Raw genomic sequence first — 25,470 nt, 5'->3', positions numbered from 1 at the left:
GTCTTCCAGATGTCATAAACAAACACACGTTTCTCCAACTGAAGGGAAGGACAAATATGAGAAAAGTCTTCTCAGTCAATGAACACAAGTAAGACAGAATTTAAATCTATCTAATTTTCTCGGGACAAGAAGTCAATAATGATGTAACACCTCCAAACTCAGACCACAGAACGTTTTATTTCACTGAAGAATTAGGATGACCTTGTTGAAGCCCAATTTAGCAAAAGGGGAGTCTACAAAAAATGTCCACATTTAACCTAGAATTTTCCACAGTGTTCACTTCTCAGGCTCCTGAGCTTTGAACCCTATGGAAGGAGGCTGTGTGTCACCTAAGTGCAAAATAAACGGGGTTCTTGATGCAAGTAAACACTACCAAAACCACCATCTCAGGCTCCACAAAACTCAGACTGAACTATATATATATCAGAAGATATATCATTCTAAGTAATCTTTTCTTTACAGAACATAAGAATGATCCTAAACTCTGTATGTCCTAGTGCAATTAAGAGTATGCTCAGACCTTACCACACTGGTAAAGGTCTGATGAGACACAGATATTTGAAGACAGAGTACAATAATGCAAAAATTAATGGTTATATCAAGTTAACATTCAGTAATTCTATAATTAAAAAAATTAAAGGTTATATCTGCTCATTTCCAATAGAAAAGGCAATGAAGTGCAATGATTAACTTTTCCCAGTCCATTTAAAGATTCAAGCTCACTAATCAAGCTGAAATTGTAAAACCTAAAATATTGCCTCAAACTAAAACCTGACCTTCTGTTCTTACGAGTTTTCTCTCCCCTAACACAAAGCTGGTCAAAAACAGGTATGAAAGATCCATTCTGATTATATTCATCTTCCTTTAAATTCACCTATCGGGCATTTCTCCTTTTTGGTGAGCTCCTAGAAAACAATGAACATTTCCTGGTTTTCTAAAGATGTTTTTGCAGCTGATGAAACAGCACGTGAGGTTGCCTTGAGCTGTTCATCAGAGAGCTCTTCATTCACATTAAATTTATTTCATCTTCTCTTAAATGTAGTTGAAAACCAAGAGAACACATTAAAAGGTATTCAACAAAATCACCTTTTATCAGTATGCAGGGATGCCCATTCTTTTAATAAATTCACTGATTAAGAAATTCTTTCACTGAAGATAAGTGAAGACCTGCTGGGTGTCACAAGGGTCATTGTCTTTTTTTCTGTCACTGAATGGGTCTGAATGTTACTAAATCAGTTAACAGGGTGTGACACCAGACAATGGAAACACAGAGGAAAGCACACTTAGTATATTGTGATTACAAAGACAGCTTATTTACTTGCTTGTATGAGTTTGTGCTTTAATAATTAGACTGGTGAACACAATGCTGCAACAAAAAGATTGTAATTTCCGTAGCAAATTTATCCAAGTAGATGGGAAACACTTCCAAATATTTGTCACAAATATCCCATAAATTCAGGCCAGGGACAAGAGGAGAGGGATGATCTATCTCCACAAGACAAAGCTTGTGTGGTATAACTAAAAAGTTGGAACAGTTGTATAAGCACTTCAAGAAAAGCAGGTGGCAGTGAAGCTAAGGCAGTTACCAGGACCATCACATTTTATTACCTTCAGCTGCTGATCTGAGGGCCCTGCTCTCACACACCAGTGAAGACCAATGGGCCCCACGTGCCAAGGTGCCTGCAGAGCGCTCTCCCACAGGGCAGTGAGCAGGGTTGTCACTAAGCAGATGAAAGCTCTGATATTTTCTCATGTTATCTCTCCCCCACCCTCCCCTCTTCCAGACCAGGACTGGCTTTCATGTGTGTTTATGACTGCTTGCTCTCAGGGCCTATGGATCTCAATCAAATACAAGCAATAAACTGACACCACTGCAGCCAATTACACTAAAATGCACATAAACCACCCAAAATGGTAATCAGCAAACAGGCTAAAGAAGTTATTTTGCTAAAAAGCAGTTGACAATTTTATTTTTAAAACGATAAAACTTAAAATACAAGATCTTTCAAAGTTTTAACGAGTTATGAGAAACAAAGCAGCTCAGACGAAACACCTCATTGAGAAGGCAACTATTCCAGACTTTTCCAGGACCTTACAGGGTACTTCTCAGGTACCTGGACTTCTACCAGTGTACTGTCCTTGAAATCTACCTTGGAACATCATCTTTTACAACAGCCTCTGACTTGTGGATGTCTAATAAATCTGAAACTCACATCTCATTCTAACTGCTCTAAGATGAAAGCAGCTTTCGAGCAGTCACTTAATACAGGTAATTTATCATAATATGCTGGGGGGTGCCTTGGAATGTTACCTTAATAAAGAGATGGTGTAGCACTCTCAGATATATTACGGCTGTGACACAATCTGAACGCTCTTCTTTCAGACTTCTAAGCATGAGAGCATATGGAGTATTTGTCTGACAAGATTTAGAGATTTATCTGCATAGCAGACGTTACTTTTAAGAACAAATACTGGATGAATCAAGGAGCATGTATAGCGAGTGTTTAATCTTTAGTGTGCCAGCTTGAAACCGTAAAGGTCAATTGAAAACAAGCATCTCTGTGGCGCTAAGTTTGGAGAGCCTGCAAAATGAGCTGGTATACAGTCCAGTTCTTCCAGAAACTGCTGCTATATTTCATATGCTCGTTGGTAAAGGGCAAAACATGATTAAAAACAAAGGTACACAAAACTCTACAAGAAGGTTAAGGGCAATAAAAGTATTAAAAAGGGTTACGAAGTATCATAGAAGTGGTAGAAAAGTAATCTTCTGACAACAAAGACTGTTAATCTGTTACCTTTCACAAGCCAATACAGTAATACTGTAACTCCCTATTTTACTGGTGACTTCAATGAAAACATTGTTTTTCCAAGTTTGAACACATCCCACATCTTTTTGGTACAACCACCTTTTCCCCTGCCAGCTGAAATACATGCAACAGACGAGCCCTTTTGAAATTAAATGCTGCATTCCACACTACAAAAACCCAGTAATTTCTCTTTATCTCTGTGATCCTCACTAAAACATAAAAGACACGTGGAAGCTCATACCTGGGGCCGCATCCTCGGGTTCCACCTGACGTAGTAGTTCACCCACAGCTCCAAATGGTTCAGGCTGGCAACAGGATACAGGACGTGGTTTTCATAGTTGACATAGAAAGGGTTTGTGAACTCCTCTAACTGGCTGTTTATGTAGGACCACAGTGATACAGTCTTTGTGCTCACCTCCTGATGGGAAAAAAAAATGGCAAAAAAATTAATTACAACTTGGACTGCTCATCATTTACAGCAGTGTTTACAGCTACTTAAAGATATGGCTACACACTCACCAACTAAACAAACAAACACAAAAATAAATTAGATTTGACAAGAAAAATCAGTGAAGAGATATGTAGTTTACAAGATCCCAAACAGCACCTGTGAAAAATAATTACTCAATTTTCCCACTCATAGTGCTTGCTCCTATCAGTTGCTACTATGCTTTAAATTGCCTATTTTACCTTTATTTGCACTTCTGAAAGTTGTATTACCCTAAATTTAATCAGCATAATAATGGTTAGATCAAAGATTGTAAACCTGAACTTGCATCAGAATCATCTTGCAATTTTACACTCCTTCAGCATTGTAAGGCATCTGTTTCTACTACCGCTGTGTCTCAAATTGCATCTCTTTATTGAGAATTACATCTGACCATTTATGAAAGAAAGCTGTCTGGAAACACTGCATTTGCTGAGAACATGTTATTCAGCTCCATCTTGTGGAATTTGCATGCAACTTTTCCCCTACAGAAGCAGCAGAGACAAACCAAAAGAAAACAGCAAAGCTAAATGTAGTACGGAATTGCAACTTGCTTTAGAAAACATGAAGTATTAAACCAACAAAGCCAGAAGTAAGCAACAGTGTACTTGGAATATTAACAAAATTTAAAAATTTTTTCCCCACAAACCTATAGTATTTCACTGAGTTCACTTCGTTTAGGTAATTTAAATTTCTACAGTCTTCAAGCATAACTCCTATGTCCTAAAGTGACCTGTAAAGTCAGCTCTAAGATTTCCTTTGGAAATAGTGAAAGAAATGTTAATATAATTTGATAATTATTATTATTCGAAAAATTGTGTATGTTGGCTAAAAATACCTGCAAGACAACTTACTAGACAACTCTTAACCCCCTGAACAGATAACAACTAAAGAAATGTAAGTGCCACCTCATTTAATAGCAGGGCATTCAGTATATATTTCTCACATCATGAAAATTTCATGTGCACATTGTCTTTTAAGGCTACGTAACAAATGTATCCCAACACCACAGCTCAAATGTTCTTAGCTCTTGTATTCTGAGCATTCTCGAATAAAAACAGCAAACTAAGAATGTGCGTAACACTAATTATTTACCTCTTTTAATCTCTCTTTTTCACAGTTGCATAAGAAAGTCCCAAAGAGACAACTGTACAGGTGATCCAGAATGGTGATCAAAAATAATTCATTGAATTCAAAGGCTGCAGGAAACTGAAATAAAAGAATTGGCAAAATTAAACCATATTTTAAGCAGTGTAGAAAGGATGAAACTCGGACATAAGAAATAACCACGAGATTAAAGTAAGATTGTTTTTTTTTTTCTCATTTAGGGATTATTTCAAGGAAAACTCAGGAATTTCAGTAACTCTTCCTGCAATACATTCCACCTACGTACTTCTTTATAAATAATTCTCAGAGACAAACTTTACATTTGTTATCCAAGTATGCTAGAGTACAAGCATTAGCTAATGTGAAGCTGGTGATACAAAGCAATCCATTTTAAGATGCTCTAAGAGTATTCTGTTCTCACTCCAAACCCTCTAAAACATATACTTTCTATCTCTTGTTACAAGAGAAGAGAACATTTTTGGGAAAAAAAAAAAAAAGGGCAAAAAAGAAAAAACAAGATGATGGCATTTAAGAGTTATTTCCTTTTCTAATATGAGATGAATTGGATAATAAAGACTACTGCACATACACTGTGCTAACACATATTTAAAATTTTTCTTCAACTTTCTACCCAAGTAAGTTACTTTTCTCCATTTCACCCCTTGAGTTTACCACCAGCCATACACAATAAGCCTTTAATCCCTCTTCTTTTGTACTGGAAAGTAAATCCTGTACATCTGAAGTGAAAGAACTGTTATTCCCCTGAGCACCATTAGGTATTTTACTCACAAGCAGAGGTTACCTGATACATTCTAGGAAAAAGAGCTGGAAATCTGAAAACACTCAAAATGTTTCTTTTAATCTGTAGTGCTCTAAGAATCATAAAGGAAGAAATCACTGCAAACTGCATGGGCTGTTAACCGTTCAGATGGAAAAAGTCCTTCTTCAATCAAATTTTATGATAGGACTACACGTGGCTTGATGTGTCAAAATAACTTTGTGTTCAATATGACAAGGGTTGCAAATACAGATATAAAATGATAGACATTTAGAATAAAAAAATTGAGAAGACTAAAGGAAAACTTAAGAAGTTGCACTTCTCTCATTAACATGAAAGAGAGTGTTATAAGAGACTAATTTTCAGGACAAATGAAACAAATTTTTTTCATTCCCACTAAAGGACTAAATCTTTATAGAAGACTAAAAGGCAAAGCTACAGATTCATGAGGCAGAATTTGTTGCTATATAGAGAAATGCAGAGGACTGGTTTCTGTTAGGTGACACTGCAGAATACTGAGCACCTTGGCAAGTGACTCAAGAGCTACTTTAAATAAAAGACAATAAGTATAACTAGGAGTAATAACGCAGCAATTGGGACTGTGGGTGAACTAGCTGATCCAGAAATTCCTCTTTAGTGTCATCTGTGATTTATGAAAGGAAAATGTTTATTCATGTTGAAAGTAAAGAGCTGAATAACACACAATGGGTGTACTTGTATTAAACCCAGAGAGATCTAAGTTTTAAACAATGTTCTATTAAAAGAAGATTTATTTAAGTCAAACATTGTTAAAACATTCTCTTTCCAAGACTTCTTGAGCTAATATATACCAACTTCTGACTGAAAATTTTGAGTAAGGAAATTATCAACATCATGACTCAGAAAGTGAATGGGAACCTTCCTTCTTCTGACTCTGCTACAGACTGCACACTGTTCACCAGCACAGCTCACACTGGGGGTTCTCTCACAAATCAGTGGTTGTTTTCACCTCCCAACAACTTGTTTTCAGAAAACACAGAGGAACTTAAGATTATCAATTTCTCTTTTTTGAGTCATGTTCAGAAGTTATTACTTACAGCAGCACTTCCTTCTCTCTAGGAAATTGTGCCAGAACTTAATTACAAAACAATGATGTTACCAAAAACAGCTATGATTTTAAATAAGCATGAACAGAACTTGACAAGCAGGTGTGCTAAACCAAGCCAGGATAAAATCTACTGGGTCTCAGACCTCAATCTGCTGGGTCCAGCCCAAAGCAGCAATCACATACAGAGAGCAAAAATGATTTGCAAAGCATCAAAATGATATTTGGAAAAAACTTTGAAGACAAAGCCTCCTCCTAAAGGGACCCTCTCTAACTGAAAGCATTTAATGAGCCTTGTCACATCAGGGTTCTGTGCTGTGACAGGTCCATACTAATCAGACGGATTCCGACATGGCCACTATTCCAATCCAGTGAAGCATATTCAAAATTCCATACATCAGTGGTTGCACTCCAACTAATTTATTAATAAGTGATAGCACTTTATTGAAGGCCTGTCTTTGGATACAAGAGTTGTACTGTTGGAGCTGATGTATCAAGACTGTAAAGCTTCTATTACTGCTGCTGAAAAATCACTGACCTAAAAATGCCTTCCTCTGTAGTTCCAAGCCCATTAGCGTCTGTTTGAAGATTCAGGTGGAAAAATTCCCCAAATGAAAATTTACTCCTTGTCAAATCCACTAATTGTGAGAAAACACACGGGTCATTAAAATCTGCCACTTGATGCTGCTGGAGTTGTTAGGGGTTTTTGTAAAGGAGGTACTTAAAAACGGAATTCTCTTGTTAAGTCTGATGATGCCAAGTGGCATTTGATTCAGAGACATGCAAAATAAACTTGCTTTTTAATCAATGAACTCGTTCTGTGCTACAGTAACATTTCACATTGGAACACTTTGCAGGACGGACTGGATCACGTTAGCTGAACGCAGAGTGCACTGCTGAATCCAGTGAAAAATGCAAGTAATGCATCTCCAGCACCAGCTGACACCCAGTTACAGACAGGATGAAACTGTCTGCCAACTTTAAACAGACCTTCCTCCTGTGAGGGTTCTGTGCATGAAAGGTAGAAAGTTACTACTGATGCTGCAGTGCTACATGCAAATTTTACAGTTCTGTTTCATTTTTAACAGGCCATCAGTATTTCATCAGCTCACATGTGGCCTTTCCAATTTGACATCTGCTATTCAAAATCACCAGAATTTACTAACAGAGGAGGGAAATCACTTCACCATATGTTTTTTTATTAAAATCCGATGTCAATGTACTTCTCTCAAGTTCTCTGTTATTGTATTTGTGTGTCACGAAGACCATAAAACCAAGGGAAAATATAAGGCTCTCAAGGATTAAATTTCATTGTCTGAAGCTGTCTGGAAATTTGTATCTTAGTGGGATGTTAGAGATTCTCTCACTGTGTTAAGTCGACTGTTTTAAGAATGTAACTCTTAGAACCCAAAAGGGCAAATTTGCTTGCTTTGAGCCCGTGCCCAAACCCGAGCCTTTACACCCTCATGCAGTCATTAACACTTACTTGAGCTTTGGAACATTTCACATATGTTTACCATGAATTCTAAAGCATGAAACTACCACTGTTTTATGAGCAATTGATCTATCTACACAAGGATAAAACAGAATCCTGCTTTCCTAAAGTCCATGTCAAGGTAATCACAGTCCTCACATCTACTCTCTAAGTGTTCAAGTCAACTAAAAAATAAAAATAAGCAGGTAGGAACTGTTATCTATCTTTCCCTGTGTAACATTAATGATTTTTCAATGCCACTGCTGTCCATGAATTTCAGAACAGTTTCTGGATTCAGGTTTTGAACAGATGTGGTATTGGTAAAATGTTTCACAGATTCTCCCCCTGCCCCCTTCCCCTTCTGGTTTTTAAACTAGAGGGAACTATACTGTTTATAGCAAGAAATAAGAGGCAGCAAGGGAGATCACAAAAATAGAAGAGGCTGCTCTCAATTAAGGAACTCCCCAGAGGACTTTTGTTCCTACCAGGTGTTTAGAACTGCTTCTCTTTGCTATTGTTATTAGCTTTCCTCTGAAAGTGTGTCAGAATTCAACATTTATTTTCTCCAGCCATACTAAACAGCACATTAATGCTAAAATATAGATACATAAAAAGAGAAAGTTTACACGACACTCTGGACAAAGGCCCAGTGTAACAGCAGGGAACTTTCACAAAGCACCAAAGATGACTGTTTTGAACACAAGTTTTGGAAACTGTGATGTAAGTTCTTAAGAACCATGTTCAGAACAACAAGACTGAGGTAAGAGATCTGGAAGTGGTAGGATCATACAGAACCAGATTGTTACCCTTCTCTCTTCAGAACAAATCACACACTTTACCATAACAGCAAGGATATATGTTAGGTTCTAGGAGGAAAAAAAAAGTAAAAAAACAAACAAACAAACAAACAAACAGAAGAGAAAGGGGGAAAGAAAAGTAAAAAGAAAAGGAGTCAAACCAAAAGAATTGCTGGTATTTTGGTTTCAAGACAATACTTCTGCTCTATCTCCTTGTAACCTCATTTTTGAGCAGAAATTTTCCCTCTGTGTGCACAGCGCAGCCACAGCACAACCAACTTGGGCAAACACGCTACTGCAACGGAATGTGTTCTCCTACATGAATTACATTTGCAAGATAAAGACTGAGACCACACAGAAATACCCTCTTAAGCATCTTACCTGCCTTGTCATTTGCCAAACACAGTCAATGAACTGAAGAAAAATCGGAGATCTGTCGGCATCCGCATGATCATCATCTCCGTGTCCTACTCGCTGGAAGTCAAAGCACACTTCAGTTCAGTCTGGGGTGTTTACAGTACCCTCCCAACACCGTAAAGCTCAGAAACTCCTAAATATGTTCCAGTGGTGAACAAGACAAGCAAATCTTCCATAACACTAACCTGTGTTTTCCAGCTACTAAAAATGCATCCCAATATTCACTTCTGGACATGCATCTGCTGCTGAGCAGAGCTGGAGAGACCCTTGGTCAACAAAGCTGTGCCAGGTGTTTCCCCATCTTCTACTGCACAGCCATGGACTTCTACCAGTGGGTAAAACTGGTAGACATTTACTTTAACTGTACTGAAACAGTGATTATTCCACATCCACCTGCCATAACCACGTCATTTCTCCTAAACCACATTAGAGTCTGAGCCCACAGAATGTCACAACAATTTATTCTAATTCCCCACTAGCCCATGTGTTAAATAAACACTTCAACCTTAAATCAGAGTAATGGTTCCAGCAGTTTTACCTTCTAGACACCTTAACTGTTTTCCTTGTTTCTCCATTCCTAAGCTGGTTGAAGATGAAGCAGTGTGTTACAATCCCTCTTCCTCATAAAAAAGCCACGTGACTTTTTTTAACCATTGTTAAAAAACAGCTTACCATAGCAAATCGGTGTCCGAAACTTATCCATTCTTTCTCTACAAGAACTTCAAACCCCTTGATGGTCCTGTAGTAGCTGTCCAGCATCAGCATGGCCAGGGCAGTGAGCTGTGCAGTCCTGTCCCAGCCGTCGCTGCAGTGAACAACTACAGAGGTTTTGCCAGATTCGATTTTATCCGCAATTCTCACTGCTCCAGCAAGCAACATCTGCAACAAACAAAATTCAAGAAACAAGCATGTCAAGTGCTAACCAAAACTCTACCCAAAAAAAAAAAAGTTATAATGTTATGCTTTTTGACATTGCTTTAAATTAGAGGTTTCCAAGTGGTGTCATGAATACTCCGGGAGATACAAAAGCTGTGGGCACTCTGTTGTCCAGGAGAGAGTTCTTACCAGCAGCTCTCCCTTATTAGCAGCACATAACAAAAGAACCTGGGAATCCCTTCTCTAAATTAATTGATATTCTGTATTATGATGAAAAGACAAAAAAGCTGTAATCTATTCTAAAGGCTGAAGGTTCAGTGTTTTCAAAGTTCATATTAATCAATCACTTTCTTCCTCCGTTTTCAGTTCTACTGAAACTACTGAGTTCAGAGAAAGGGACAAACCATCCAGCTAATCTGAATCAAAACACAACTCAAGCAAACCTAGAAACCCAGAAACAGGTTGGGAGTCTGTTCTGATTTGTTGGTGCATGGAGGATATGTCATATTCAGCCCCTGAACAGATCATCAATAGCCTGGATTCAGGAGCATGCTGGAGACCAAAAGACAGGACTGAGATCACCCGTTTGAACTTGTTATTCTTCTGCCCACTAAAAAACCCTCCTCTCTCGTTCTCTGATGCCACTCTCTAGGCTTTTTAAAAACTTAAATAAACTCTCTCCTGTGAAGATTTGTCTCTAACATGACCTATTGCAGCACTGAAAAATATGTGGGGAGAAAAAAAAAACCCTAAAAATAGGATCACAGGAGAAATTCCTATTCTGCATTCCAATGTCAGAAAATGGAATCTTGCTAAATACTTGCACTTTTCCCTTCCCAGGCATGCAAAACCATCTTCTGGGAAGTAGGAAAGCCAGCATCTGCTGGAGAAGATGTGCACAAGACCAGTCTTCAAAAGGACAGAACAGATAGAGGCAATAAGCAGGGAACAAGAGACAGAAAACAGAGTTACTATTAAGCAAATATATGTGGAGTAGGTGAAGCACTTTATTCAACTTTGGACAAAAGCCTTTAGAAAACAGCTTCCTCCACAAACTGTTATTATCCTTTATAGATGTTTCAAAACTTAGTAACCATTTCACTGAGGGCTCCTAATGAATAACTGGCTTTGGATTGGTTTAGAAAATGAGAATTGGTTTAAAAATAATTAAGCTCTATGCTGAAAGACAGAAAATATCCTGGAGGGCATAAGGAAACACCCTGGGTGTGCAAAAAGCAGCAAGTAACTCTACTCCTGTTTCTACTGCCTTCACACACAGAGACCGTTCCTGGTGCCTCCCCAGACACTCCTCAACCATCTTTGAAGTGCTGTGAGTGCCTGGGGGTAGGAAATTGAATTTCCAGTAATGTATTGCATTAAACTGGGACACAGTCACACTGGTCTGAGCCCAGAGAACAGCAGATGTGTTACAGTAAAGCTGTGGATTTGTTAATGCTATTACAAGCCAAGTCAAAAGGCAAGGAAGGCAAGGAATTCTTGGATAAAAGCCCAGGGAGATACTATCAGGACTGTTCACGAAGGAACGGCAGCTTTTAAGAAATCAGGCTGCAGTTTGTGCTGTTTGAAACAGTTCAAATTCAAGAGAACAAGAAAATTAAACTCTTCCCAAAATATTATTAAATTTGACTCTTAATTTTGTGTTTGCTCCCTCTACTGGCTCTCCTTCAGCTGTCAGCAGGCACGACTTAAGAGTGTAAAACTGATGAACAACCCCAAACATGTTTTGCATGAGTGACATTTCAGCCAGCTGCTAATAAAATAAATTACAATCCATCCATATTCATCATAAACAGGGGAGTGAATGCGGTAATGAAATAATCTACTCCAAAATAATTTCAAAGGTTAGTGAAACTGAGTGTGGTAGTGATTTATTTAAGTATTATGTTAAATAATAGAGCAGATGATAACTCGATAGAGCACTGACTATAAACAGCCCATGGAAATGTAGGTGCCCATCACCAGAACAGCAACATTGCACTGAAGGAGGGAGGGGTAAAAAAAGACTGCAGAATCCACAGTCAAGTCCTTTTGGCCATTGCTCAAATATAATCTGAAATTCCCAGGGCATTCTTCCAAAGAACAGGGATAACCCTGAACTGCTCACAAACATTCCTTCTCAAGAAAGTAAAACATTGTCCAACAGTAAATACGATACTGTGCTATCAGGAATTAACTCATTATCTACCAATACATAAAACTGGAAATACAAAGCCATTATGGAATGCTTAAAACGCTGCACTCAAAGTGACCATTTAGTAAGGTTTTCAGAAATGTAAGTCACAAAAAGATGGTTTAAAAAGGCAATCGATTTTTTTTCATCAAAAGCATCTTACCCTTATGTATTCCAGCCAATGTGTGGAGTCCACGTTTGATAACCACCGAGTGTCATCAATGGTGGGATAAACGATTTCTTTGAGTTTCCTCAGGGATTCTCTCATTACATGGATATTGTGAATTTCCAGGAAGACCAGCTCTGCATTTGGGTAGGCACTTTCACTTTCGTATCCCCCGCCTTTTGCCTGTCATCCAAAAAGTAAAAACAGACAAAGAAAAGAACACGTGCAGGACTTCAGTATAAGGCTGAGAGAGTTATTTTGGTCAGGTTTTAGCATTTGCTGAGAGAAGAGATTATGTCAGCCCTAACAAAAACATATAAACACATTTTTGGCTTTTGTTTTTCTAAGAAAAGCTAGAGTACTTTTTTCTTTAGGTCAAAGAAATTTTAACTGTAGTAGGTTAGAATCCATATATCTTCCCCTTTTTTACTAATGAAACCTTTGTTCTTCTGTGAGCTTTACTGCATAATTTCTCAGGTATATCTTCATGCTGCCTTCAAGTCCTGCACAGCCTTTCCAAAATGCTACAAGCAACTTACTTTCCTTCCCCTGCCTTTTCTTATCAGTTTTCAGCACCACATCCTCATCTCTTACTCAATCTCCAGCCCTGTAATAAAGATAGAACTACCAATGCTACTTATGCTCCCAACCTACCTTGTTTGTATCTGCAACACTATTCTGCCTGGCATCAAAGATGATAAGTTTATGAGACTGAGCATTGGCATCCATTATTGTCTGCAAGTATTTTTCATCTTCTTTGCAGCGCTTATCATTTGGGCCTACTGATGGCTGACTGCATCTTGTTATCGTTGCTTGGCTCTCAGGATGAATCCAGGACAACACCTGACATAAAAGAAAACTATTTTAGTTTACTACGTTACTACAAAAGCAGCAGGCTGAGAGAGCAATTAGACAATTCACACTCACCACATGGCTTTATTTCCTGGCAAATCAACGAATGCAAATTTAAGGACAGGCTGATGCAAAACCATATTGACAAGCACAGTAGCACTGACTGCTCATCCCAAATCTGAGCTTGAAATACAAAGTGGTTCCAAACATCTTAGCTTTTATTTCCAATAGCAACTAAGCTTACTACTGCATCTTACTAATTAGAAAAAAAACAAAACAAAACAAAACAACAAAAAAGCAATGGAGGAAGAAAAACTGTTTCCACGTGGAAGTCTGCTGCCTTTCTAAGCAGATCTACAGCATGAAAACATCACCATCCAACATATTTAAAGGGCTTCTTGTGCTACCTGCACATCTTGTCTATTCTCAAGCAAAGCATAATGGCTGTAACACATTTCACTTACTGGAACTCTGCCTTTTGCTCTAAATGCTGCCACTTTTGAGAGGTCGTCGTCCTTTACGCTGGTTGGCACAACAAGAACAGCAGGATATGTATCGCAAAGCTCATAGGTGCTGTTAATTTTGGATATTTTCCAACTCTCATTGGGCAATCCCTGTATGAAAGCAAAACAGTTTTGTATTTTTCACGTTAGAGCTTTACATATCTGGGGTAAGGGGCAATGAAAATTTTCATATGCCATGTACTTTTTAAAAAGAGGCATGCCCACATTTTTCTTCTAAATAAGCTATAAACTTAGGTCTTCATATTGAATCATAAATCAGTACCCTGAAAGTCTTTCCTACTTACACCTTTAAAACTGATGTGCAAAATAACCATTTGTTTAGGCAGCACACTCAGGTAAAAAGTGATCATATAGCGAAATAAAAACGCTTTTGCAACTAGGAAAATACAGATTTACAATGAAGAACCACATTTACTCTTCTACTTAATGCTTCTTATTCAAACTCAATTTTTTATAAAGTCTGTATTTTGTAGAAACAGCACTTGGAAAATGAGGATTTAAGAACCATGTTAAGTTAGAACAATTTGCTCAAGTACTCAGCACCTGTTATCTCCATCAGCTTTAGCAGGTGCTCAACACACTCAAAGTCAGACCACTTGCATTTTATTATCTATACATGAGATGTAGACAGTTTCTGTATGTAGCGAGAGCTGAAAATATTCAGTTTTCTCTAATTTTTTTTTTTATTGCTTAAATGGCTCTGGGGGAGATGTAGGAAAAAAATACACCAAGTACTTCTATAACTTACCTGCCTCTTATATTCTGCCATTGGATCATACACTTTCCAGCCATTAACAGCAAACTTTTCTTTGTAGCTGAATGCAAAAAGAGGCTAAAGACAACAAAGCAAAGGCATAAATTGCTGCCTGACAGGTTGTGTGCCCAATAAGCTCCAAAACAGTGAATATTCCAATATTGCAAATCTAACACTTCTGAAACACCTCAAACACCTTCAGTCAAGACTGGACAACAGTGAGCTAGTACAAAGATGACAAACACTTTCCTCCATCAGGTACAAGCCTAAAGTTAACAAAATCAAGATAGGAAACAGAGAGAGTTGAAGTTATTTGCCTCTGATGGCAGAACACATCAATGGCAATGCCAGGATGAGGAAATTGTTTTCTACCTCCCAATCAGTTCTTTATCCACTCGAGCAAATGAAATAGAATTCTGCACCTAAGTAATAATAAGACTAATTGTACCTATCTGTTGTTTCAGATAGAAGTTCTAGACTGATTTATCTACTGCAGAAAATAAAGAGTTAATACATATGTAATTTTAATCAGCAACAACAGGCAAATCTAGATCTCAAGGGCTATGTACAAAATAACAAACTTCACCAGTAGCAGAACACAGCATGATGTTTTACGCTTTAATGCAAAAAGGAAACACGGTCAGAGCACCCTGCCCACTCTGCAGCAGATTTTATGAATCAACATTTCAAACTTTGCTAGACAGGCCTTGCATTTCCTCCCCTGCACTTTCCACTAAGAGGCCAGTGACAGCCTCCTCTCCGTCTTCAGACTCACCAGCCCGTTGGAAACAGGAAATGCACGCGTTACAATGTTCTCAAAGATCTCCAATCTGTTCTGCTCTTCCTGTTTACAGGCCAGCCGCAAATTTCTCATATCCTGCCAACAGTAAGTTACACTATTTTATTCTGTGACAGATAAATGAATAAAAAAGGCAGTTACAAGAAATTTGATTGAAGGAAGGTATATATGCAGCGCTGCTATCACCTAACCCACACTGGAACAGAATTCTTTAAGCATTTATGTCAGATGAGCAGGACTGTCACTCCAGTTGCTAGGTATAAAAATAGCCACTTTTCCTTTGAATTCACTCTTGAGACAAAAGGCAGAAGTGTCTAAGACTGCAAGTATCCTAAGAGGAATTGAAATATATTATCTGAATGAAGCAGGGTTCAAATATAGGGAACTAATCAGACAGAAAACTAGCCTATGGGCTGGCAGATTCTTTCTACAGAAAAATTAAATGAAAATACTTTAATATTAATAAATCTCTAACATGCCTTACCTTGCAAACTATTTCTATACCACACGAGTAGTCTCCATGGCTCTGTACTCCAATTTTTTCTACCCTACTTATGACTCCAAGGGGAACATCGACAACAAAAGGTGGTTCCTGAAATTTGTATACAAAATAAATTAATTTCATCACATTAGAAATAATACAAATTTATATTATTCATATATGTTTCATTACAACCAACAATAATTCCCATTTAACAGACTGCTGGGAAACATCATTCTTCACTTACACTTCATATGTCACTTTCTGAAATCTACTTCAGCAACATTCCTACCTGAAACAACAGGCAGATGGATAGTGAAGTCTTACCCTCTCAACACTTTTGATAAACATTCTGAAGTCCGTCACTGTGAGCGTCCCACTGACTGCTCCCATAAATGGACAGATGTACATAACATCCTTAGCTGGAAAACAGATCAATTAATGCCTTGTTTTACAATTACAGACATTTCTTCCAAAACTACCTATTTCTATTAGTAAACAGCAACATTTTGGCAGGTCCGTAGGATTCTGATGCTCGACCTCTGTAGGAAAGCCTTCAGTTCCTTCAGAGGCTGTCAGGACTGAGAGTTGTCTTTATCTCAGCAATCCAATTCCCCAGTCCCACTGCAGCTCAGCAGCTTCTGAGCACCCGGGGCTGGGCTCAGCCAGCAGGGCCTGCAGTGAGGGCAGGCAGGTAACCAGCACCCTGCAGGCGTTCTCTGGTCCCTGCCCTGGGGTGTCAAGCACCCCCACCAACCCCAGGGAGAGCATCCAAAGGGGCAGTTACTGATCCATACACAACCAACCTCCAAATAATTCAGTTACATGCCCATGTGTTCATTTTCACTTTTATTTGCTAGTGGTGTTTGCTACACAAGTACTGCACAGCCTGTGCAGGGCATGCTGTCACAGGCCAAAATGAAATAAATTTCATTAAGAAATGGAAACCAAGTTTTCCACAACTTCATCTTCCTTGCTATCACGATTTTGAATCTACCAAGTATCCTTGCAATCCCCAAGCAGAAATACAATCCATCCACCTCTATGGAACAGACTATCCCTTGAAAAAGATTTATCTATATTGAGCAAGTCATCCTCTGGAACTGACTCCTCCTTCCTACATCTGAATTTAAAAGACAAAGAAAAGAAATCCACATCTAATCAGCTAATCTAAAGTGGCGTTAAACTAAATAAGGGAAGTCAAAAAGGAAATAATATTCTGTTTTTAAATAGATAAACTAGCAATTTAATAGTATTCAGTGCAGCACTCAGTAGTACTCTTACCGATAACTTTGATTGATTCTCCAGGAAAAAGTGGAGCCTCTTCCATCTGTGCCAGTTTGTTTCCATCCCGCAGTGCCTGGCAGAAATCCAAAGTCATGAGTAAATCTCACTTTCCATCTGTACCACATCGATACATTTTGATGCAAAGTGCTTTTACTACCAGATTACCGGAACACAACAAGTGTGTCTTTTTCTACAAGGTACAACTGTACCAAACACTACCACAGTTTAAAAAAAAAAAAAAAGGAACAAACACGAAACTTGGTATTTATAAATATTGCACAGACATGCACGTTAGCCACATATTAGTAACAAAGCATTTATGCAACAATTAGTTTCACATGCTAGCTACATATAGCATACAAAAATATGAACAATAAGATCAGCCCCAATTTGTAATTAATAATTTGTTAGTCTTTTGCTAAATGCAGGTATTATTTTGTGTATTTTATCTACTTGAGAATGTTTTAAAGCTCTTTTTTATTTTTTTTTTAATCTTAATGTTGTTTATTTAATATTTGAGTACCTTCATCTGAAAGAATTATATGGTAGAAACTTTATTTATTTAACATTTTAACTTTGTGTTTTAGATAGCAAAAAGTCAGAAGCACCCTATGATGCTCTATTTCAATCAACACCCTACTGAGAGTGCCACAGATTATGGAATGGGTTCATTATAGCAATTTTGGATCCAGAAGGTCAGATTAAGAGTGAATAACAAAATATAGCAATTAGCAATTTTAAAATAAGGGTTAGTTCCATAAATTTTCATTTAGGTAAATGGCTTCATTCCTGAATTATACAAGATTGATCTTTTGGGTCCTCTGTTGGCAGCTAAGATTTAAAATGTACTAAGGATTTTAATTAAGAATAAAAGGCTTTGTGGGACTTTTAAGGACCATGTGAGAAAGTGATCTCTCTCAGGTCAAAATTAGGAGACATTAAGGTTTCTATTTTCTACATCCTCAAAGGAGAATAAATATAATGGGCTATGTTAGAGCAAACAAGTAACTCTCCCTTTGTGTTGCAGCTCTGACCCACGTACACACAAATGTCTGCTTCCAAACTACCCCTAAACTACTTCTAAAGATACTTCAAATGATCTCTGGCTTTAGACTTCCTTGGAAACGAAAAGAATTTTACATTCAGCACCCAGTCATAAAAAATAATGTGTAGAGAATTAGCCATTGCTTACAAACTGAGGATGGATGTGCTCTGTGAGAGGGGGCCTACATGCAGTATTACATTTCAGACTACATGACTTTACCTAAAAACCCACTCTAGCACACAACCATTTACACACTGGACTTTTTTTTTAGGGATTCTCTTGCATGAGAAATGTAAGATTTGTATGCACTGTACAAGTACTAATATATAGTACCTTGCTACACAGTTAATGAATGAAAGATGAGTAAAACTTGCCACCTGATCAGGTTCTGCTTCAGAATGATAGCCATTGTGTCCATCCTGAATCTCCTGCTTTGCATGAGGCAGCAGTAGGGCAAGAGAGAAGTAACAGCAAAAAAAATGCAGACAACAGGTGAAAGGACAGAATCTTTTTTTTTTTGTTTTGTTTCCTTTTTTTTTTCAATTTCCTTAAAAAGACAGCACATACTTTAACTCCAAATTAGCTTTTCAAAATCTTCCACTCCTGGCACACACTACTTTCCACAGAAAGGAATCCAAGCTACTAGCACCATCCTTTGAGTGTTATTTGGCACAACACAAAATGAAAAATTCACTCCCTTTTTCACAAAAGACTCAGTGTTGGTAGATAAGAACATAAAAGTACGTGCTGTCTTTTTAAGACAAACAACCTTACAGTGAAGAAAATTAATTTCAAGTACGCCACATGCTTATCAATAGAAGAAATTGAGTAGAGCTTGCAATGGTAGCATTATGGGAAATCTCATGCAATCTTTCACAGAAAAAATAGGTCGACATCAAACAGATCTATCTAAACACTTTAAAAATGCTTTACTGTGTAAAACATGTTTTAACTGAACTCTCAGCTTTATGGTTTTACATATTTTTCCAGCAACTTCTATGGTGTTCCTTGAAACTTGGCCAGTAACTTTACAGAAGTTAAAATTACTCCTCCCAGCAAAATATGCGAACAATTCACACTTTCATGTTAATTTATTTTTGCATCACTTGGCAGCAGATCTTGAATATTAATTAAATTTCTTTAATAAACATAAAGGTCCCTATGCAGTCCAGAGAGGAGCACAAATGTCAGAAGGTTAGATGAAGGAATTGTTTTAATACGTTCAGCCAAAAATGTTCTTCCGTCTCCTTTTTTTTATTAACCGGAGAGAAGTTGTGCTCATGACAGTCTATTATTCCCAGTTCACATGCAAAGAACTTCTCACTTGTTCAGACTGTAAAATCAGTCTCAGTCTGAATTTACAAATCTTTGCTAAAGTCAAGTTTTCTTTTTACAGCATTTTTACAGAACCCTCGAGAAAGAACAGCTTAGGAGAAGGACTTCAGATCTCTTCAGATAATTTTAACTCTACATGAGTTTAAAAAGTTGTAAGTAATTAAAAAACTCCTTCAAATTATAAAGGACTACTAACATTTAGTTATGGGTGAAATTCTATTAAATAGCAATTACTTAAGTTTAAGGTCATAATTATGTTGTTTCTGAAATCAAAGTAAGTATTGTGATTTCTGGAAAAAAAACAGAAGGACAGTGAGCAAATACACCAAAAGATTTTAAATAAATGAAAGACAGAGAAGCAGAGCAGACCATTCAAAGATCAAAGCTTTTACAAAGAACTATGAACCACTGAACAAAACCAATTTTTGTTACTCAACTCAGACCAATTACTTCAAGAGCTATCTATTCAAAAGAAAAAAGAGATCAACTTGTGGATTTGTATGATTGGACTAAACACATAATTTTCAAATATGTAAACAACAGATGAGAAAAAGAAATCATTCAGACTTCATCTCTTGGTTTCAGACTGAACAAGAGGTCTTTGTTTGAATAAAAGTGCTCGACACGTTTCATGAACAATGTCAGAACACTACCCAGATCATTTCTCACTCCATAAATGATACTAAGAAAGAGGGGCAAGAAAACAAGGCATGCCCTTTTTATATCTTCAGTGAACAATGGGCAAGACCTAGTCTCAAAATTACCATTAAAAAAATGCAGGTCATTGCACTAGTGCCTAACTCCAAAACTAACTTTCAGTCCTACTACAGCTTGGTAACAAGTAAGGTAAAACACATACAAGGGCAAGCATGAATTTGGAACTTACTTAAATAGGACAGACACAGACGTAATGCTTTTATCACTGGTATTCTTTAGCATAGACATGTTAGAGCTGCTAACACAGTACTCTGCAGTCCAAAGCATGTAAACCTCAGTTTCAAGCATCCATTTTGTCAAAATTAATGTAATAAAACTGAAGTTAGTATTGCACATTCATAACATAATTTTAAAATACTGCTCTCTTACACACTGACTTTTATTGCTCACGAAAACGTTGTAACGTATATAAAGCACTTCTATGGCAAAGAAGCTGTTGCACTGCATAGCAAAATGGTCTGACTGGTTCATAAAACCCATTAATGAAGTAAAGAGGAACGCTTGACACACCAAGCTGTCACACAGCACAAAAGACAAACAGGTAGGAGGCCGTTTACTGCTCGCCGAAGGTAATCTTACCCGTATAACCGGCCTCCTGTACACCTGTTAGTTAAAATATAAAATGTTATCCACTGAAACACACAGATTTGATTTGATAAAGATATTACATCTTATTTCACCAGATCTTCAAGAGAACTCCACTCCCAAACATTACAGGCAGATTTTGGAAGAGCAAAACCATGCAGAACTAGCAACGCTCATCTGCAGGATTGTTTTGGTCTCAAAAAAATCTCAGACACTTCATTTCAGTGATGCAACAAATGCCAAGCTCTTTGGAAACATTCATTCCTTTTATGCAGCTACAATGTGCTATTGTGAGAAAAGAAGAGAAGAAAGAGCCTGGTAATCCTTCTAGGTGGAAGATAATAAGCCTGCATTAACAGCCATGAAGTATAACCACCATACCTTGTGGATTCGAATGGCAAAACAGGACAGTGACAACTCTTCTTAACTTACTTTCCAGGGTGTCTGTAGTCAGCCACTACAACCTAAGCCATTTTTATTTGTATGAGCCCTCAGCCAAGAACACTGTGCAGGCAGAGAGTGTATAGGAGAAGACACAGAGCAGAGCTCAAACTAAGAGCAAGAACGTGTTGCAGAAGGGTTTAATGAGCAAGAGCTCTTGCCCAGTGCTCTCCAGTTCTGATCATTCCATCAGCTGCCCCTCTGCTACACTTTGATTCCCCCCTCCCCTAAATTACATTCTGGTAAGTTGAGTCACACAGAGTAAGGTGAGTAACACCATTAGAAACAAGAATAGATATATTTACTGTTCTTGCAAACATATTCATTTAAACATTAAAAGAAAGGATGAAAGAAAGAATAAAGCAGGGAGTTCCTGGTAAATCCAGCAGAAAGCAACAGAACTTCCTGACCAGTTCCAGAAGCAAACACACACATTTGGTCAGAACTGAAGGTTCTGAGTTGTAAAATAGTCTCTAAATGCAACAATTCAAGGTAACCAAAGGTAATGAAGACCCAGGAAGGTGGTCAGTGTGCATCAAAAGGGAAACTGTTTCAAAGGAAATCCAAGTTACATACGGGCACTGAATTCCACAGCAATAAGGAATAAACTCAACCTGCTGGTGGTACTGACTAAGCAACTATTGGTATCGTTGAACTTCTGCAGAAGCGAAGTGCAAAAGAAACCCTCTCCTAAAGCACAGACACTGCTTCACAAGCAGTGAGCATAACTAAAGTCATTCCAGGATAAAGAATTCAGTGAAGTTATATACAAATAGGGGATTTCAAACCACAGGAATGCAATGATGCCAAATACAATTTATCCACAAAAAAAATCTGAATTTAAACCATCAGGCTTATATTCTTTTCTTTCATTCCTGGGAAACAGAGAATGAAGTAGAATTTTAATTAGGCCTTAAAAGATTTATTCCTGTCAAAAAATATCCAAGATGAGTTTAGTATAGAGAAGGTTACTGAGAATTAAAAAGCGCTCTTTATTCCAGAGGAATGCGTTCCAACTCAGATATAAACTGAACACCAAGCTTACACACTGGGGTTTTATTAAAATGAAGTCCTTAATTTACAGGGCAAATACAGCATCAACAGCCGCAATGCAAAGTTTCCGAGGGTGTTTTATCAAAGATGTCAGCCTTGACCTGGAGCAAGCATTTGCAGTTGAACTGCCCTAGCATGGAAGAGCTGTGCTCCATAAGCTGCTGGACTGTGCCAAGAGTCCCAAACTCTGTGAGGTAAACTTTTAAGCAGGCTATGGCCCAAGACATTTTGTGGATTTATCTTCAGGCTTGGGCTGAGTCTGTCCTGCTGTCATTGAATCCAAAATACGCTGTTTCCAGACAACCACCTTTGTAATCACAGAGAGCATTAGAATTAAAATCCAGCTAAAACAGAAAAAAAAAAAACCAGACGTAAAAAAAGATAGAATCTTTCTCTGGCCATTCTGCAAGAAGACCATAAAACTGTTTCAAATCTAGGAAGGAAAAGGGATCTAGACAGCAGCAGGTTGCTCTTCTTAAAGAGAATTGAAACATGAGGGACTTCTGTTGAGAGAAGAAGAACTGCCCCTGCTCCGCTCCTGACAGTTCAGCTGACTGGCTGCATGGGGGGAACGGCCAGTGAGCGTGAAAGAACAGGGGGCACAGCAGCATAATGGAACTGTCAGGTAAACCACACTGCAGTCATTACTTTAGTGACAGCAATGCTGCCGGCAGGGAATGAAAAAGGTGACTTGTTTGTTTGTTTGATGTTAAATTCTCTGTCTCTGGTGAAACCCCATGAAAAATGATAGTCATTTATGTTCTCTGCACAGCAGCAAAGACGTGCATTTGTTTTTTGCGAAATCTGGAGAGCTCAATTCTGTACTCTGAATGACACATACTAAAAATCATTTCAACCTCTAACTGTTAATCTACTCTACCAATTTTATTATACAGTAATCAAAAGAAACTCACTTTTGGCATTTTAGGCAAAGCACGGACTGTTTAATTTCCCTTTCACTTCTCTGTTAATTTTTGTTCTGAAGACTTCAATGCCACTATTCCAAATATGGAGAAAAACACAAAGCAGATTCAAAGGACTCCCACGCCATAATAAGATGTTTCTAGTTCTGAAACATTCAGTGATCACTCAAGTACTTACCACCTGCTAATCAAGATAGCAAGGACTTTCCTGATCATTCACTTTTTTTATCTTAAACAAATCAATGTATTCCTCAAGCCACTTACCCTGTAGTCTCTGGACACACCTTCTGATGGGACAGACCCTGAAATCTGACTCGAAATGGTTGCAGCTATCAGCTGCTTACACCATTCCACGTGGGATCCAGTCGGGCTAAAAAACCAGAAATTTTAAATTATTTAGCAGCAATTAAAAATGTATATTGAAAACAGCATAGCAACTGAACACATCCAGAAAGCAACACTGTAAGTGATCACTAACATCATAAAAAATTAGCTTGCTTTGTGGGCAGAATGCAAGTATTCTGCTGATCAAATTAGGAAAAAGAATTTTATTAGATCAAATCAGAGATGTAGAGCTGCCAGTAGGTTAAAACTGAGGTTAGGATCCTATGAACTTATAAAAATGTTATGTTCTGTATCCAATGTAATTTTTTTCATCATTCACAAATGTTTTTTCTTAAAGCCATCCATTGAATGAGTTTGGTCAAGTAACAGGAAACTCCTTTTACCGTCCTTATTAATATTTCCTGAGTATTCTGAAAATCCTCAGAATTAAATTACTCTATGCTAGTATTAAAGAATTTAAACTATGCTAGTGTTGCATTCCGCATTAACATTAAATGTCGAAAATAGGTGTTTTCTAAAGTGAAATTTCTAGTTAGCTGTATTTTTTTTTCTAATTCATAAAATAATCCCTGAACATTCAGGGCAGGCCTTTCCACATCACAACAAGGAATTGTGGTGTGGGTGTTTGAAAGAAACCTAAAGCATCTGAGCAGCAGAACTGCACTAAATCCCAGACAGTGCAATTTGAGCACAGACACCTGAACCAGTGCTGCTCTCAAATAAAGCAGTACTGAGAGTGAGAAGCAATGACAGTTTGAAGTGCACTGGGTCTGTTCAAACATGACAGTATCTGATGAAAAACTGGCAATGGCAGAGGGAACTGCTCCCTTACAGCCTCAGCTGACACCTTAGATAACTGCCATTTTAATTCAAACCATTTAGCTGGGCTCTTCTACAGATTGAATGATTATTCGTAAGCCAAATACAGCAATGTTAATTAATTTTTTTTTAATTCATCCACAAAATAGCTTTGGATTCTGTGAGTATCCTGTGACATGGAAGTGAATATACATACACACACCCAGGGGTGCACCAGACCTCCGACATTAGGAGGGTGGGGTAACAGCCTTAGATGACCAATTATTACTTAACTAGAGGTCCTTCCTTGCACTGACTCCGCCAGGTGACAACTTCACACACCTGAAATGAAAGCTCTTTCAAAACTTTCCTGATAAATTTTAGTAGCTTTCTTTCCATCTGCACATTCTATACAGTACTAGGTCTCACAATGTCGCTTTGCAACTAGAATAGATCTATGATAGTCCTGCTTTGAACAACGAAGATAACTCTTGGGTTAGTGCTGAGCTGGAGCCCAGATTCATTTAGAGAAACTTTTCACTAAGTTTTTCAATTAAAAGCACAGGGGCTAAATCCTACAATAATCCTTTTCTGATCTCATTTATTTCTCCTTTTCTCACATCTCTTTAGGGCTTGCCTATGTTTGTTTTCAAATAAGCGTTTACTTGTTAATTAAGAAAAGGATTATTTTTTCTATGGCTTATCTTCACCAGGGATCACTACATCAACAGAGTTAAAATAGTAGCAGGAAAACGCATGTGAATGCAGGACCATCCCCTAGGACCAGTGTCGGGAAGTGTCAGTGTGCCAGAGATCACACCGCTGCCTTCCCATCATCGGCCAAGTGGGGCACACGCCAGTACTGCCTTTCCACTCTGTCTCATCTGCAGTCACTCACATTAGCGTGGCCTGCTACAGACACACTGGCAACTAAATAAACCATATGGCCAATAGGCATTACACCTTCCCCAGAGCAGAACAGGATTAGGAGAAGAAAGCTGAGAATTAAGATAAGAAAGTACAATTAATAAGAAATACAAAGGTGCATGTTTCTGGTGATAGAAAATGGACATTGGATTTCCACCTTCACTAGAACAACATAAAAGTCCAGGTTTCTCCTAAGAGAGAAATAAGGGAATACAGTCTGGAACCTGGTGCTGATTTCTAAAGAGAGTTCGCTTATTTATTTTTCATAAATAAATGGTGGGATTTCTGTTAGTTTCAACTCCTTGTTTAAAGATTTTTAGGCTGAGCTCCTAAGTCAGCCTTCAGCTGGAAACTTCTAAATGAAGGAATGACTCTGCCAGCAGCTGCTGGAGAAGACCTGGCACCCAGCTCCTGGCACCG

At 38.0% G+C, this 25,470-nt stretch overlaps 1 protein-coding gene across 4 annotated transcripts in view; it reads right to left on the bottom strand.

The window, feature by feature from the left end:
- The window catches only part of MTMR1 (myotubularin related protein 1), a 36,618-nt gene that overhangs the window by 10,552 nt on the left and 596 nt on the right, over positions 1-25,470 (bottom strand). Inside the window, exons 2-16 of one of the 4 annotated variants that reach the window (XM_027888406.1) lie at positions 23,245-23,350; positions 20,558-20,581; positions 18,304-18,354; positions 16,879-16,954; positions 15,922-16,016; positions 15,598-15,705; positions 15,090-15,191; positions 14,309-14,392; positions 13,501-13,650; positions 12,839-13,027; positions 12,182-12,367; positions 9,624-9,830; positions 8,916-9,008; positions 4,390-4,503; positions 3,049-3,225 (exon numbers count right to left, since the gene is read on the bottom strand). In XM_027888406.1, coding sequence (XP_027744207.1) covers positions 3,049-3,225; positions 4,390-4,503; positions 8,916-9,008; positions 9,624-9,830; positions 12,182-12,367; positions 12,839-13,027; positions 13,501-13,650; positions 14,309-14,392; positions 15,090-15,191; positions 15,598-15,705; positions 15,922-16,016; positions 16,879-16,924 — 1,551 coding nt within the window. In that variant the 5' untranslated portion in view covers positions 16,925-16,954; positions 18,304-18,354; positions 20,558-20,581; positions 23,245-23,350. The remainder of the gene's footprint in view (positions 1-3,048; positions 3,226-4,389; positions 4,504-8,915; positions 9,009-9,623; positions 9,831-12,181; positions 12,368-12,838; positions 13,028-13,500; positions 13,651-14,308; positions 14,393-15,089; positions 15,192-15,597; positions 15,706-15,921; positions 16,017-16,878; positions 16,955-18,303; positions 18,355-20,557; positions 20,582-23,244; positions 23,351-25,470) is intronic. The other 3 variants (XM_027888407.1, XM_027888408.1, XM_027888409.1) reach the window with 3 other exon arrangements.

The sequence above is a fragment of the Empidonax traillii genome, unplaced genomic scaffold (assembly GCF_003031625.1).
Source record: "Empidonax traillii isolate 1590-97213 ecotype Southwest subspecies unplaced genomic scaffold, ASM303162v1 scaffold237:size1322474, whole genome shotgun sequence".
NCBI lineage: Eukaryota > Metazoa > Chordata > Aves > Passeriformes > Tyrannidae > Empidonax > Empidonax traillii.
Note: the sequence above shows the minus strand (reverse complement) of the source record. Positions and strands in the feature narration are given on the sequence as shown.